We start from the raw sequence: 18,368 nt of genomic DNA, 5'->3' as shown, positions 1-18,368 counted from the left end.
AAAAAAAAAAAAAAAAAAAAAGAGTGAGTAAGTGTTTGTACAAAGAGTGTGAGTGTTTATTTTCCTACAAGTACCTGCAAGGTCACTTCGGGGACTCCCGAAAGGGAAACCTCATTCCGACCATTATCATGTAAGTAGTTATCTGTTTTCTAGATCCTAGTAATCTTCTCCCTAAATGTATGTACTATGTTATTATGTGTATGTTATTATGTATATATGATATGATGTTCATGATATGCTATTATGATTTTCATTAACATATTCACTCTTTGATTTATTCTTAGTAAATGGTTAGTTCTCTATCCTCTTAGTAACCCCGATGGATTAACCTGTAAATACCTAAGGATGTTGAAAGTCCGCCATGGTCAGGAAACCAAAAGGACTGTGAATCCCGGGGTGTGGTTAAAGAAGCAGGTGCTAAGAAAATGGGTAAAGAAAAGAGATGAAAGGAGTAAGGTAAAGAGATGAACAGTAAAAAAAAAAAAAAAAGTAATTTTGGGAGAAATTACATGGATTCAACAACAAAAAACTACTAATACTAGATAACGGAACAGGATATATATATATATATACACTTTTAAAATTAAAATTTGACCTCTATATACAATGTAATTTTTCGATAAGGGGTATCAACACCTCTTGACACTAATGGCTAAGGGGTTTCAAAAGTTTCTTAAGGTCTGTGTGTTCAAGCCTTAGTGGTCTCATAATTATTTTTTTATTTTCTTACCACAACTATTGACACCTCTTCGTGAGATTCCTGCGTCCGCCATTGGACACTATACTTTATACGTAGCTTCTTTATTTTTATTTCAACTATTAATGTGTGACTTTATTCACACACCCAAAAATATTTTACTTGCGCTAAGTTTCACATGACTCATTATTTCCACCAATTTTATACTCGTTTCGCTAGGCTCAAATCAATCTAAATAGATTATTAATATGATATAATGCTCTCTCCTACATATGATTTCTTCTTTTTTAACTATCAATATAAGACTTTAATTTATTCAAATACTCAATACTTAGGTCTTATTCGCGAAAATTTCTTTTCTACGATCTTGTCTCCTCTCACTTCTAGAATCTAGATTATACAAAAATCCAAAACTATCTCGTTAGGATCCACCATCAAGTCAATGCGTTCATTCCGTTTTATTGGAAAATAATTAAGGTAATTAAAAAGTTGTTTTCATCAAGCATTAACGTATTTGTGCAACTAGTTGAATATATGATATATATTCCAATGTCATTATCTTTCTCTTTTGTCAAGGAAATTGTGTGGCCTATGTTTAGTTTCATTATTAGCCAAGTCAATATTAGAAAGCAAATTAATGTGGAAAACCAAATTATTAAGAACAATCCTTGGGGTCAAAGTGTGAATACAAATATTCAGGTTATCACTTACTCCCTGTATATGTTCCCATTTTAGTGGTTACGTTAAGGTTTTACACACCAACATCAATAATAACATATTCAGTATAATTTAACAAATGAAATATATAGAGAAAAGGATATATGCAATTTTTTTTATGAAGTAGGCATGTTATTTCTAATAAACCCTGATCAGGTCATAAGAAATGAAATCAAAAAAAGATTGAGAAGAAAATAGTGGGAGAAGAATAACAAGATGAAAAAAAATAATACGCCCATTAAGAAAAAAAAACAATTTAATTAATCTATCCCTTATTAGATTGTTTGCCTCTTAATTTTTTTTTTAATATTTGGTATATCGTATTGGAGCGCGCCCTCTACTATAATTTTTCAATACCCAAGGCTCAAATTGGAAATGTCTAGTAATTAAGAAAGAAATAACCTCATCCAATGCTTCACATTCTGCCTTTTAATTCTCGAGCAACGTAACTAACACTAAGGGTAAAGTTGAAAAGAATAATTATTACACTCTTAATTTTTAAAATAATAAATATTTAAAATAACTATTTTTAGTATACAACTAAATCTGAAAGGAGAGGGTAGTTTTCTATATATTTTTAGCACTATAAAATATGTGGTACTGATAGATGGTGGCCAGTCTAGGAAATCCCAAAAAAAATAAAAAATCACCGCAAATTAATATTGACAATTTATTTGTCAAAGATGGTAATGCAAAGTTATGATTGGATCTGTTCATTATTAAAATATTTTCATTTTAACTTCTTAGCAATCCATAATGACAGGAATAGATATTTTTTGATACGTTGTTCATATATTCAAAGTAAACCATATAGATTATCGTATTTTAAGTCACGGGTTTGAAAATTATGGTCTGAACTATATATTAAATTGTAGCTTAGCTTTTGTAAATTTAATGAAAACAACAAGATCCACTATATGTGCCTTTAAATTTGTTTGTTTGTTGTTTTTATGCATAAGCTGCGCCAATATGTGACTAGAAATTCAACGAATTGTGACATGACACCTCCTTGTTTAGTCAATAGCTAGCAGAGTTGACAGATTTGATCGAACTCAATAATTTTGATTCAAATTTTTTATGTATTTTAAAAATTACTCAACATGTACAAATTATTAAAAGGACTACCCAACAAACTTTGAAACCTGACTCTACCTCTAATAGCGATTGAGCTTGGCGGCACAATAGTGATGGAACGTCATGTCGAACCAATGAATTGAATTCGTAAACAAAGCTAGCGCGCTTAAATGTACTATGTACTTCATTTATTTCAAAAAAAAATGTGTACCAAGCTTTCATTTATAGGATTCTCCCAGTCATTGTGTGCTACTATATAGTATATATAAAAATATAACTGGTTGCTAGTAACAGTAATGTAAATATTTGTACAATTGTACTACATGCCTGACAAAAGAAGAAATTATTTCTCCAGACACTAACTAGAAATAGGACATAAAGGTGTAAATAAACTTGCTATGAGTATTTAAATTAAAAATAAAAAAGTCTCACATTGATGATTAATGAGATGTGAGTAATTTTCTTATAAGATTTAAACAATCATCCTTAATTCTTCCGTCTTAGTTTTTAGGGAGTGAGTTAAACTCGAAATTTAATTTTACATTGTTTTAGAGCATCTCACTCATTATAGTTCATCGAAGAATAAGGTATAGTATTACCTTCATGCTGTCCTTTTTTTGTCTTTCTTTTTTTTCCTTGTAGTTTTCTCACCTAGTGTCTTGTGTTTGATATACGCAAATTCGATTAAATCTGTATTCAAATATGACACGTAATATACATTTTTTAGTTTGTTTCAAGAATATCAACATGCTTAAATTTAAAAATAATTAATTTTATATTTTTCATTTTATTCTTAATGATTTTTTTATATCCAAATAAATGTTATGATATGTTTGACACTAAAAAAAAATTAAAAAAATTAAAAGCATGCAAATGTTGTAATATGTTTTAAGATCATACATTTCAATATTTTCTTAAACTTTATACCCATTCAAATTATATATGAAAATAAATTGAAATGGAGCAGTAAGCTCACGACCGACCACTCATGTTCCGACATTGTCATTATATACTCTCGCAATCACTTCACATAAATAGATTTTTATCGAAAGAGATAATCTTTTATATTATTTTTACCCTGAGTGAAAGTAATATTTCATCAGAAACAATAGTGATTTTCTCTCTTCTAATAATTAGGATATTCCACCGACGATTAGAGGATGTTCTTTTCTGATTAACTAGTACTTACTAATTAAGATTAATTATTCAATTAGTACATTATTAACTAATCAGTGATATCACTTCTGTGTCGTGGCTTAATCTTTAATTATTTCCGCGTGTCATTCTTTACAAGTATATATTGTCCCATTTTTGTTTAGTGTTAGGTACGTTTGTTGTTGTCATATATCACGTATTTTTCATTCTTAATCACAAATTTTAGCTTTTTAGGTTTGAGTCTTGGTCGTCTTTAATAAGAACTTATTTAATTTTCAAATTGAAATTTTCAACGCAAATCTAAATTAACTAAATTTCAAAATGGATCAATAATATAGTACGTAGTAACGATTTTAAAAAAAGATTAATTATAGCTGGATGATATCTATAACGAGTACTTAAAACCAATAAGTTGGGAATAGGAAATGTCATTCATACACTTTTCTATATCCATAGGCGAGGTTGAAATTAAAAAAATAATTGAATATCAAAGAATCAGATTCACTCTAATATCTATCAAAGAACTAAGACGTAGTTATTATTATTATCGGTTCGTTGCCGTATTAAGAAACTAGCATAAATAGTAGTAGCCTATCAACATCAATAGAAAAATATAAAGGAAGAAACTTCTTGATAGTGTACAAATCCAAGCGTAAGCATTTCTATCAAGTCTTCTTTTTTACACACTTCCATTAGCATAGTACACACTACTTATATTTTTCTATTAAAAATTTCATAAAAAATATTTGGTGGATAGTTTCATAAAATTTTTGATTGAATCGGTTAGAAAAAATAATAATAATAATAATATTTTCACATGGAAAAATTAGAAAGCTTCTTAGTATTTGAGTAAGAAATTAAACTATTTCTTATCATACATTTTTTCAGTAAGCCGATTCAGTGAGAAATAAATAAAAAAAATAATTATGTTTCAAATATAAATTTCTCATTGATTGACGGTGAGAAAAACTTCTCTTTACAGTAGTAGTAGTAGAACAAATAGACAACACTACAGTATTACTAGCTAGTTTCCAAACTGAACAAAAAGAATCTTGATTGGATCCAAGTTTTTTGACGATCAATGTTCAAATATTACAGAAAATATTAATCTAATTAAGTCCCATGTGAAAATAAAGGATGAATAATTTTTCTTAGAGGAAGAAGATAAATATAGCTAACTAATGAAATTTACAAGACTACAAAAAGTCTATAATAATTCATCATATACTCCTAAATTAATCCATGCTGTATACATTTGCCAGCTTGTCTTGATATATGTCCAGATGGGCTTCCTCATCATAATTTCTTTCATTAGTTTTAGAAGTTTGGAAGTAGGATGGAAAAAAGAAGAAGAAAGTATCACTTTTGATCCCTTAATTATTGATAAATTCTTATTTTGATTTTATTTGACGAAACACATTTAATTTTAATTTCTATTAACCAAAACATGTGTATTTAATCCTTTTATGCAGGAAGTATGATGTATTTGAATTACTTTTAATTGGAACTATATTACTGTCAAATATGGAGTAACAATACAAGCTTAACATAACACATGAGTAATTAAATAGTAAAATGCTTAATAATTATGGTAAATTTGTGAATTTTCTCAAGAAAAGTAATCAAAAGGGCATATTTCAATTAATTGAAGGACAAATATGCTTAACTAGTCAGATACTATCAGAAATAAAATAAGAATTTATCAATAATTGAGGGACTAAAAGTGCAACCTCCAAAAATATAATGATCAAAATTTCCATCTATAAATAGCCAAGCAAACACCATTCTCACCACTAATTGGCCACATTCAATAGAGTGCTAAATTCTTAACTTTGAAAAATGGCTAAGTTTGGTGCATCCTCAATTGCCCTTGTTCTCACATTGAACATTCTTTTTTTCACTATGGTTAGTTCCACTAATGTCCCATGCCCACCACCCCCACACCACAAACCCCACCCTACCCCTACCCCTACCCCCTCCACCCCATCATCAAAGGATAAGTGCCCAAAGGACACACTAAAGCTAAATGCTTGTGCCAATTTGTTGGGTGACTTATTGCAGCTTATTATTGGAAGTAGCCCAGCCAAGACTGAATGTTGCTCTCTAATTGAAGGACTTGTTGACCTTGATGCTGCTGTTTGCCTTTGCACTGCCCTTAAAGCTAATGTGTTGGGAATTAATCTAAATATTCCACTTTCACTTAGCTTGTTGCTCAACAATTGTGGCAAATATGCACCCAAGAACTTCCAATGTGCATAAGTCATATTGGTTTATCCATTATTTAGAAATTTTCAAATTTATTTTACCTTCTATATTTTTGTGTTTTGTGCGTTTATTATAGTAAGAAAGTCTAGGCTCGTTTGCCTTGTTTTCTTTCGGTTGTATCCAATTATTTGTATTTGTAATAAATTTGAGATCTATTAAATAAGGAGTTATTATTACTTTTTTCTCTTCGAGAAAGATTGACAAATGAAATTTAAATGTGTGAGTCAATCGAGCTATACTTGAATTACTTAAACGTGTCAAAATTAATAAAAGGATAGATTATAATCCATTTAAATTTTTCTGAGGTCAAAGATGGATATATATATATATATATATATTCATTAGTGAATCCACAAACAGCTTAGTGGTAAGGACTAAGTCATGGAAATGGTGTTCATGCTAGAGTTGCGGATAATGGCGTAGCCAAAAATTTCACGAAGGGTGTGTAGGAATTATACGCGAGTACATTTTTTCTTTTGGGTGAATGAGTGCACTAGAAATTTTAAAATTAAACTACATAATATACATGAAAAAATATGAAAAAAAGTACATAATATACATGAAATTTTTTGAAAAAAAAGGCTTAAAGTTGCAGCTAGCAAGATTTGAAACTCATAAACGCTTAAGGCTAGGCTCTTTCAAGGCACCTTAAACCACTAGGCTACAACACGTTGTTGTGTTACTATGTCCAAAATATGTTACTTAACCAATTTATATATTATTTTACTTGTATATACGATATAATTTTACGACGGAATTGGACACCCTAAAGACTATGTAGCTACGCCCCTGGTTGTGGGTTCGAAGTTCGAACCCAGTATCAACAAAAGTTTCCTTTTTTTTAAAGGATGCTTTGCAATATCTTTATCTTCGTCCGAAAATTAAAGTCCCAAATTCCAAATCCTGACTCTGGTATTCTTCCTTGGATATTTCTCTCAAAAATTGCCTAGGTGAACTATGTATTGTTGATTAATTAACGATGCAAAAGTCGTCAAGAAGTGAATGGATTGTTTATTGCAAAAAGGCACATACAAACAATTCCCTCATAAAATTATTCTCTATATATATTAAGTGCAGTTATAAACAACTATTTCCATATGTATCTCAATACATAAATTAAACAAAATATATAGTCCCAATGGATAAAAATATTATAGTAGCCATCTTTGTCGTGATACTTTGTGTTGCTACGGCCACAGCAATTCGTCAGGGCGTTATCTGTCACGACTCGAGCCTACACCCTGGACGTGGCCGGCCCTCGAAGACCATTACTGGTCCCCAAGCGAACCCTCATCCTGGTTGACTACGAGCGGAATACTGATTCAAGCATACAAAGCTTAAAAACTGAAATAAAAGTTCATAAAACTTAAATACAAACTTTAATTCCAAAGAAAACTGTGTATAATAAAATATATACAACTCGCCATAAAAAGGCAACTTTAGTCTTTAAAACATTAATAAAATAAAAGATACAGACTTCTCAACTATACTGACTATCTATGAAGCCTCTAACTGATAAAGATGGAAGTCGGGACAAGACTCACGACATCCTAACAACTGATATAACTGAAAGGTAAATGAAATCCTCCGAAAGCAAGGAGGCTTACCATAGCTAACTCGAACTCTCGGATGTATCAACGAAGCTCCTGTTGATGATCCTGAATACCTGTGTCTGCATCATGAGAAGATGCAGGCCAAATGGCTCAGTACGTGGAATGTACGAGCATGTAAGAGGAATTCTAAAACATAAACATAAACTTGAAACTTGATAGAAATGAAACATACTTACCTCTTCTCAAACTTACTCAACTCAAGGAATACTCAAGGGTACTCAAAACTACTCAAACTTACTCAACTCAGAAGTACTCAAGGATAAGATACTCAACTCTGAGATTAGATACTCAACTCAAGGATATGATATTCGACTCAAAGATAAGATATTCAACTCTGGATACTCAACTTTGAATACTCAACTAAATATGATTGAACTCATTTCAATATAAAACAATTTAAAACAAGTGCAATATAAAGAAACAAACTGTTTAAAAACATGCTGTCAAATCTGTGTGTATGCAAGGATACACCATAACTCTGAAATGTATATAAAAATACAATAAACTGATGTATATAAAAATACAATAACTTCTGTGGGAGTTTCTCTAACCGACAACCATCACATAAGAGCTATAGTGATGATACAGCGATCTACCTCACGATGCTAGCGCATCCTATACCAGGCTAAAAGTACAGAACCTGAACTGCCTAATGGATCCACTAGTCTATTTTGAAAAAGGTTCATCTAAAAAGTATGACCATTTTCTACCCATGGTGGCTACATGGTTTATGGAGGCTGTGAGTTGTCTGAACTCTCCCCCATATCGGTACTCAATACTACTCCCAAAAATATACTAGCTCTTATGTTTTAAAAAAAACATACTTCTTTCTGCTGATTTGAGATAATTGCTCAAAAACTTAGCTCAAAGGCTATCTTGGAAATCTCAGTTTCCGTTCTTATTTAAATGTGAAAACATTTATAAACTCTTTGGGTATACTTAGTCCCCATATACTTTTGAAGAAAAGGACTTCAAACTTTACTCTTTACTCTTTACTGAACTAAAAACTTAAGTCTTAAAACAAAGTTAAAACGTTTGTAAAAGACTTCTTAAAATGTGGTTTGTGTCGAATGATGGACATGAACGACTCAATGCAAGGTTTTCAATAACCACAGATAGAACTCAAATACTTGGAACTCAAGAACTTCAATAATATTACTCATTTCAAGAATGCTCAACTCAGAGGGTTCATGCGGAATTATGACCATGAACGACTCAACTCAAGGACTCAAAGATACTTCTCTTCTCAAAACTGTTCGACTTATAGGATTCATGCAGAATTATGGGCATGAACAATTCAACTCAAAAACTTTATGGGTAACATGTAATAGTCCCATGCTTAGAAATAAAATCTCAAAGGGGATTAGGAACTCAATACTCAAGACTTAGAACTTGAAGATACTACTCCTCTCAAAGATACTCAACTTCTGGAGTTCATGTGGAATTTATGGGCATGAACGACTTGACTTGTAAGTCTACATAACATTATGAAACTCATGTATGTGCCTCTTCTCATTCTCTAACTTACTTCCTCAAAACTTAGTTCAAATTGATAGTTGATCTCAAAGGATTCACAATTAAACTCAAAGGTTTCCTTGAACTCTACTCTTAACTCTCTCTTGAATTATGAATTATGAATTATGAATTCAAGAGTTATGATTCATGATATGAAGGATCTCAATAACAATATAGCTATTCGATAATTAGGAATATAACTTTTAAAAGAAACGTGAATTCAAGAACTCAAAATCAACTTATCTCAAGAATACTCAAATCTAGGGAAAGTTTCCTAGATTACTCTTTTACTGATCTGAAAGTAGATGTAGGGTGTGAGGACGAACCAGTCCAACACTATGATAGCCTTACATAACTAGAAGAACAAGATTCTCGAAGAATCTTGAAGAATCTTTAAGAATCTTGAAGAAGAACTTGATTAGAAGCCTTGAAACCCTAGCTTGAAGGTAAACAATCAAGAAGATCTTTCTTGAGATTCTCGAGTTAGTTTCTTAAAATCTCTATAGCCAAAAATTATGATTTTCATGAGTGAAGATGAAAATCTGATTGTTTTGAGCTTTTTATTAGTCAAGAAATTCGTTGATGGTTTTCTTGGAGGTAGAAAGACAAAAACCGATTATTTTCAATATTTTCCCGTCGGCTAATTCGTAACAGCACTGTATAGGTTACTAAAATAGTCATAACTTTTTACTCAGATATTGGATTGACGTGGAATTGGTGGGGTTGGCAAGTAGATTCAATTAACTTTAATTGGATAGGTTATGGCTCACGTAACTCTTAATATTCTAAGAGATATGGTCGTTTAAAGTTGACCTAAGCAGAATCTTACTTCAAAACTTAATAAACTTCAAGAACACTTATCAAGAACTTATCAAAAACTTAAATCCATAAATTTCAAGAACGAAATTATGCTGAATAAATCATGATTGGCGTGTGGGTGAAAGAACCCAACACTATGGAAGCTTACATACCTCTTGGGGCTTAATCCCATGGTGACAATCTGCAACAACTCTCAAGCATCTCGACGAACGCTTCGATCCTTTCTCTTTTCTCCTTTTTTCTCTTCTTCTTTTCTCTTCTTGAACTCTCAACTAAAACCCTAGGTGTATTTTAGAATTATAAAACTGAACCTAATAGGATTAGACCTTAAAACCTTACTAAAAATGAATTAAATCTGATTTGGTAAGGAAAAGACCAAAATACCCCTCTCTATTTTCGGCTAACCTTCCTTAACTGGTCAGCCTATCTTCAAAAGGCCATATCTCACTCATCCGACCTCGAAACTTAGCAAACTCAGCGGCGTTGGAAAGATAATTTAAATATCTTCGCTACAGTATCTGATAGCACACCTAATTCATCCTAAGCTAGGAATTATGGTCGTTTCAAGTCGACCCAAAATTCATACTTAAGCATAACTTGCAAAATTTCAGATTTTGCTATTTCCAATTTAATTCTTTTTTTTTTAAACTCAAGGTGCTACATCTAGTGACCTTAACACTTAATAAATTTTAAATTCCTTGGTAAAATCTCACTCACTACGAAGAACGGTTCGAGTCTTAGTTTGAAAATTTTCTGGGGTGTTACATTATCACTGCCACAAATCGCGATGATGGTGGAATTCAAGAGGCTTTCAGAATGATAATAAATCGTTATAGTAGGGGAGGTGGAATTCAAGAGGCTTTCAAAACGATAAAAAATCGTTCTAGTAGTGGCCAGAGTTACGATGATGGTGAAATTCAAGAGGATTTCAAGACAATAAAAAATCGTTATAGTAGTGGCCAGAGTTACGATGATGGTGAAATTCAAGAGGATTTCAAGACGATAAAAAATCGTTATACTTGTGGTCATAGTTACGATGGTGAAATTCAAGAGGCTTTCAAAACGATAAAAAGTCGTCAAAGTAGTGCCAATACTCACGATGATAGTGAAATTCAAGAGACTTTCAAAGAGATAAAAAATCGTCAAAATAGTGGCAATTTTTACGATGATGATGAAATTCAAGACGCTTTTACGAGTTGTTAATATTTGATCTTGAATTTATGCAAACTTATAGTATAAGTTTTATTTCAAGGTGGGTAATAATTGATGAGTATTTTTACGTTGCTTTGTATTTTTTTTTAATCTTAATTTACCTAAAAGGAAAATTTCACTTTTAGTCCCTCAAATATTTTGATATATTTTTATTTTAATTCTTGTGATATTTAGTTAAGCAATTTAACATGTGTGCTTTTGATTCCTCTAACCGTGTATTTTAACAAATTTATGAATTATATAAAATTAGATTATTTGATCATATCTCTCTATTGTACTCCCTCCGTTCCATATTATATGTCACCTTTTTCATTTGCACTTGCATTAAGAAATAAGGTAATTCTACCCTTATGCCCTTATTTAATGTTTGCTTATGACAACTTTGTAATAAATGATGAAATGTTAGATTTCAAAAATATAAATGCATTTGGATGACTATTTAAATTTTAGAGTTTATTTTTGGAGCCAAATGTTTTCACCAATTGATCCAAAAAATTTAAAAAATCAAAGTTTTTCCCACCTCAATCTTCCTTGATAAAATTTGTTGAAGCTTCAACTTTCAAGATTATTTTTGAATTTTTTTTATCTTTTATTTTTAATTTGTTTGTTGATTATTTTTTCAAAATCAGATTTTATAGAATAAGTAGTGAATAAAGAAAGCAGTTAATTAATGAATGAAGTAATGAAGTACTCTCCCAATGAAATTAATTACTTGTAGATTTCTTAGGTTAGTCAAAATAAATACATTTTCAAGATTAATTAATTAATTTATCAAGGGTATAATGGGCAAAAAATGGTAATTTATGCATAAATTTTATAAAATGACATATATTGTGGTCCAGCTATTTTTAGAAAGGGGCGACATATAATATGTGACGGAGGGAGTATTAATTAAGCTTGTTTTTATTTATTACTCCATATTAGTGTTTATATGGTTTGAAAATAATCTAAATATAACATAATTCTTCATATAATAAAGAGGCCAAAACCACGTGGTTTGATAAATTAACGATCAGAGCAAAATTAGAATTTACTAGTAATTGAGATTGAGACATCTTTTGTTTTAATTCATAGCACTATGAAAGGTTCAATCAGCTTTCAATCTTATAATCTCAAGAATTTTAACCACTATACCTAAAGTTCAAGATTCAATCATATATATATATGAACTTGAACAAATAAGTAAACAACCTCAATATGATTTTTTTAATTATATAAAAAGAAAAATATCAATACATTGAGACGGGATTGGATTGTGTTCTATCTGTAAGCTGCCACAACGATTTATAATTCATCAATAATTTCCGCTGTTAAAAAATGTCAATATGAATTTTAATAATGACCAATTAATGGTATAATATTCTTTTAATAATATATATGTTTCTATATATTATACATGTCCATGCATGATCTGGATGGTAATTAGTCTAACCTCGAGATTGAATTTACGTATAATTAACTAACTTTAATTTAAACTTTGTATATATATGCAAAGAAATTTAATGAATATATACATATATTTAGCAAGACTTTAATTCATAAACTTTAAATTTGACTTTGTCTCGTTTGATAGATAACTAAGATCGTTGTGACTCTGTGTGCTTGAATGTCCTAATTATTAGAGAAAAAAATAACTATTTCTTCTTGGGAAAAGACATAAAATTCCTCCTGAACTTGACACGAAAACTTACTTTATTATTTAAACTACACGGGAGTTTAAATACTCCCCTTAACATTTTTGAAGTGATTTTTTTTCCACCTTGAGACTACAACACCACTCTCACCCGCCACATCATAGCCACGTAAGCGCCACATATAACCATGTAGGCACCATGTCATTAATTTTTATTTCTTTTTTACTTATTCACTATTTTTTCTTAAACACTTTTTAAAATTAATTATATCAATTGATTAATTTATAAATGCATACCCCCTCCCCCCTCTCTCTTTCTTCTTCCTTCTTGTTCACCATTATTCCAACCTTCAATACTTTCTCCTCCTCCTCCTCCTCCTCCTCCTCACTATTCAATAATTTTTTAAGTCACTTTAAAGAAAGAAATTCACATTATCTTTTTCGAACCCTCCCAACGAATTTACCCTCCTCCTCCTCCTCCTCCTCTTCACTATTCAATAATTTTTTAAGTCACTTTAAAGAAAGAAATTCACATTGTTTTTTCCGAACCCTCCCAACGAATTTACCCTCTTGGAGAATGAATTTTTTTGAAAGCCAATTTTTTCTTGACAACTCAAATAAGAAAGAAGATTGCATAAGAAAGTTGATCCAAAAAAATATAAATTTTATGAGAAATGTTTGAATGATCTAGAAATCAAAATGGATCACTCAAAATTTAAGAAGGTTTACATTTGCCAAATCGATACCAATAATAGAGTGAAATCGACATCAATAAAATGACATTGATATTGAATTTTACAGATTAGTAAAAGACTAGTGAAATGGAAATAGTGAATAGAGGTGGGGAAGAAGATGGAGGATGAGATGTTTCAATGGAAAAAGATGTGTATTGAGGAAGACAACAAAATAAAAAGAAAAAAAATTAAAAAAATTAAAAAGGGAATCCACTAATTTCATTTACCTCTTAATAAGAAAATTTACATATTTTAAAGTTTAAATATATAAAAAAAACTATTTAAATAATTTGTTATATATTGGCCAATAAAAAAAGGCCATGTGTAGAACTTTAAAAATTCAGTTTTTTTTCCCTCTTTTTCACGCACTTTCAGGAGAGTGCACTCACTCTCTCTGCCACATCATCCCTTAGGGGGTGTTTTAATCACTTAAAAGATGTTAAGGGGTATTTAAACGCCCGTATAGTTTAAGTACTAAAGTAAGTTATGTGACCAAGTTCGAGGGGATTTATGTATTTTCCCTTTCTTCTTTTTGGGTTATAACTTTGAACCAGCTCAAAAAATACAACAGATGCCAATGAGTGGCAAATGGATGGTTTGATCAAAATAGATCGAAAATAATAAATAAGTCACTACTCTTGCTTAATATTAGGTGATCTTTTAAAATATTTACTCAATAATAAGTTATAATTGAATCCGTCCAATTATTATAAATTTTTAAATTCATTTGCTTTTATATAATTTAATTAATTATCAAATAAAATTATTAAAGAAACGTTTTCTTCTTCTTCTTTACCAAGCAAATGTCGAATCATCGAATTTTTTTTTATAAAAAAAGTCAAGAAATTAAAGTAAAAAAAATGAAGGCCTAGGAAAAGGGCTTGATATATCTCTCAACTTTGCCATTTGGAACAGATATGCCCCTCGTTATGAAAGTAGCTCATATATACCTTTATTGTTATACAAATGGCTTACATATACTTCTTACCGTTACAAAAGGAGCTCACATATACCCTTCATCTAACATAAGTGAAAAAATTAGTTTTAAATTTATTTTTTTGACTTTAAATTTTAGAAAAATTCATGTAGGGGTATATACATGATTCTTCTAACAAAGTTCAAGGTATATTTTAATCCTTTTCATACAAAAATTATTTTTTGACTTCTTTTATTTCATTCTTTAGTGTAAATAAAAAATTTAAAACTAATTTTTTTGCGACTATATTGTAATTTAGTTTTTGTATTTGTAAAAATAAAATTAAAAAAGGGGCATCTATAATAAACCTTACAAGAAAATTAGTGAAAAATAAATAAATTTGACCATCAAAATAATAAATTTAAATTAGTCGTTGAAACAAAAAAGTCAAAAAAAGAATATGTGTGATGAGGATCAAGTATTTACCCCATATGGATTATATTTTTGTCAAAAAAATAATTAAAAGATTAAATTAAAATTATTTTTTTTCACTTCTGTTAGAAGAAAAAGGTATATGTGAGTCATTTGTATAACAATAGCAATATACATATGAGCCACATTTATAATGAGTGATATATCAACTCTAAATGATAAAGTTAAGGGGTATGTCGGACTCTTTCTAAAAATAAATAAATTAGAAGAAACTATCGAATCACATGCATTTCGTTGAATTTCTAGTAACTTATTGCGCAGCTTCTTATTAATATTGTATTCCTCTAGCATCTTTGACAATAAATTGTCAATATTTGCGTTTTTTTTTTTCTTTTTTCTTTTTTTGTCTCGATCTATCATTTACCAATACCACACATATTACAGTGCTAAAAATAGATATAAAGTTTATTGAGAACATTAATATCTATATTCACACTTTGACCCAAAGGAATATTATTTTTCTTCCTAATAACTTTCGTTTTCCATATTGTGCTTCTAATATTGACTTCGTTCATATATTGATAAAAAACTAAACATATATAGGCCACACAAATTTCCTCGACAGAAGAGAAAAATGATGACATTAGACTATTTTACGCGCCCTTCGTCTCAAAATAGTTATCATATTTTATCTTTTCGAGACTCGGTTTGATTCTTTGAAGCTTTATTAGATTAGATTAATTTAATATTTAAAAATTAAAATTTAGATACTCAATAATTCTACAAAAAGTATTATGTTGTAATTTTTCTCATATCAATATGACAAAAAGATACATTTTATAATATTGATCAAAGTTCATGTAATTTGATTCTCGAAAAATAAAATATGACAAACATTTTCGTCTCGAGAGAGTATTCAACTTTTTGCACAAATACGTTAATTCTTAACGAAAACAACGTTTTTTCGAAAGAAAAAAATTCCAATAAAACGGAATGAATGCATTGACTCAAAGGGGTTTACCCCCTAATGAGATACTTTTGAATTTTGTATACCTTAACCATAAATCATAATGAAGGAGCACGATGGAAGTGTCTCATTATTTCAGGATGCGTTGTTTTAGTGGCTCGCGATATACAACTAACTCAGAATTTGAAGTTTATGATTTCATATAGCGATCTCAAGTTAATGTACAATTACGAGTCTACCTTAACTTACAATAGATTAATTATAAAATATAGTCGATGGCCATAATATACATAGTGTTATTGAGTTAAACTCAAAAAATTAACACGCAATTTTTTTACTACTAGCTTCCAAACTTTAGAATTGATCTTGATGCATGAGATCCAAGTCGAGCATGTACAAGAACAATATTGATAAAATAATTAGAGAGAATAATGCAAGTCCCATGTGAAAATAAAGGATGTTAATTTATCTTTGAGGAAAAAGATATAATAATAGCGACAACTAATGAAATCCACAAAAATACAATTTAGTAAGTTTATAATACAATAATATTACTAGTATCTCAATTTGGATTTGCCAACTAATTGACTACACAATGTTCTCTATCCACATGGCCCTCTTTCAATTTTCTAATAATAAAAACCATAAATTTTACCTATAAATAGCCACTCATTTCATTCATTTCAAACACCAAACAAACAACATTTTCACTACTAATTAGCCACATTCAATTGTTGAAGAGTGCTAATTATTAAGTTTGAAAAAATGACTAAGTTTGGTGCATCCTCAATTGCCCTTGTTCTCACATTGAACATTCTTTTTTTCACTATGGTTAGTTCAACTAATGTCCCANATTATTAATTTTGAAAAAATGACTAAGTTTGGTGCATCCTCAATTGCCCTTGTTCTCACATTGAACATTCTTTTTTTCACTATGGTTAGTTCAACTAATGTCCCATGCCCACCACCCCCACACCCCAAACCCCACTACCCTACCCCTACCCCCTCGACCCCATCATCAAAGGGTAAGTGCCCAAAGGACACACTTAAGCTAAATGTTTGTGCCGATTTATTGGGTGACTTATTGCACCTTGTTATTGGAAGTAGCCCAGCCAAGACTAAATGTTGCTCTTTAATTGAAGGACTTGTTGACCTTGATGCCGCTATTTGCCTTTGCACTGCCCTTAAAGCCAATGTGTTGGGAATTAATCTAAATGTTCCACTTTCACTCAGCTTGTTGCTCAACAACTGTGGCAAATATGCCCCAAAGAACTTCCAATGCAAATAAGTCAAATATGTAGTTTCTTTCTATGTGTTTGGTATTTTGTTATTTGTATGCTTGTACTACTAGTATATTTTTTACTCTATTTGGTTAGAAGGGAGGCTAGTAATTGCCCTTTTTAATTGTTGTTGTATCCAATCTTCATGAAATAAATGTCTTTCTTTTGAAGTTTATATGTAACATGTTTGTTCTGATCATTCAAAAGAAAGAAAAAAAATATGTAACATGTTTGATATAAGGACATGGAGTATCATATTGATGATGGGCTAAGATTTCTTCTTCTATGCATGTTACTATACTTATGTACTATGATCAGACGTTTAAATGAGTTTTGGACTTTGATGATGAGTTGATTTAGACTAGTCCAAGTAACAAAGTTGATCCATCATAAATCAATAGACTAAATAAACTCATCATGATCTAAGAATTTAAACATATAAATTTATGCTCTGTGAAAAAATTATTTATTTTTTTAAGGCTAAAACTAAAGACATTACAGGTTTACTACTAATGGGTTCTGTATCAAAAACATTGAGTCCTGAAAATTGTTGTTGAGTGCAATTAGGCCCATGAAAAATACAATTAGGCCTTTTTTGCAATGAGACTAAGATTTCATTAAGAATTCATTTGTGATTTTTGGGTCACATGCACTTTTGCGTTCATTTTGATTTTTCTGTTCCTCTTAAAAAAGCTACAAATAAATTTACATAAACACAAAATAAATCAAATATTCATAAACACCAAATTAGACATGTTTCACTCTAGAACGAATAGCACAATCATATATAATTTGGTGGTTGGATTCAATATGATTTTTTATTCATTTTCTTTATTAAAATCAAAATCAAATCAAATAAGGCCTTTAACTAGGTGTCTAGATCTAGTTATTCTTATGAAAAATTGCATTTGCACATATACTCAATATTGAAATTACTATTTAAATCTTAATCACAATATATAAAAATTAAAAGGTTAGTCACTCTATGACCAACATCAAATATACAAAGTTGAAATTGCGCGCAAATCCATCCACCTTGCTAAGATCAAACTTTTGATCATCATACTTAATTTTCACTCGCAAAAAAAGTTCTAAACATATGATGGATATCTGAAGTTTAAACAATCAATCTTTTAATTCTATCAATATCTTAAGTTTTCCCAATAACACAACTTGATTTAAATGGGTGTTGTGGATATTGTTCCATGTCTAACAAGACAATCTAAATCATACCAAAATACTAAAAAAAAAAAAGACTTTTTTTTTCTAGGCCTCACAATATTATCCCATAGTCCAAAAATAACCTAAAAACCAAAGGTCTCAAAATGACCATATCACC

At 30.1% G+C, this 18,368-nt stretch overlaps 2 protein-coding genes across 2 annotated transcripts; both read left to right on the top strand.

Annotated features, from left to right (window-relative positions):
* The first annotated feature begins 5,454 nt into the window (after nt 1–5,454).
* LOC125878463 (14 kDa proline-rich protein DC2.15-like) lies at nt 5,455–6,084 on the top strand. The gene has a single exon (XM_049559721.1). The coding sequence runs from the start codon at nt 5,483–5,485 to the stop codon at nt 5,900–5,902; it is 420 nt and encodes a 139-aa protein (XP_049415678.1). The 5' UTR covers nt 5,455–5,482; the 3' UTR covers nt 5,903–6,084.
* Nucleotides 6,085–16,608: 10,524 nt separating this feature from the next.
* Nucleotides 16,609–17,221, top strand: LOC125878466 (14 kDa proline-rich protein DC2.15-like). Its single transcript, XM_049559724.1, has one exon. The coding sequence runs from the start codon at nt 16,621–16,623 to the stop codon at nt 17,035–17,037; it is 417 nt and encodes a 138-aa protein (XP_049415681.1). The 5' UTR covers nt 16,609–16,620; the 3' UTR covers nt 17,038–17,221.
* The last annotated feature ends 1,147 nt before the right edge of the window (nt 17,222–18,368 follow it).

Source organism: Solanum stenotomum, chromosome 10, assembly GCF_019186545.1.
Source record: "Solanum stenotomum isolate F172 chromosome 10, ASM1918654v1, whole genome shotgun sequence".
Taxonomy (NCBI): Eukaryota; Viridiplantae; Streptophyta; class Magnoliopsida; order Solanales; family Solanaceae; genus Solanum; species Solanum stenotomum.
Note: the sequence above shows the minus strand (reverse complement) of the source record. Positions and strands in the feature narration are given on the sequence as shown.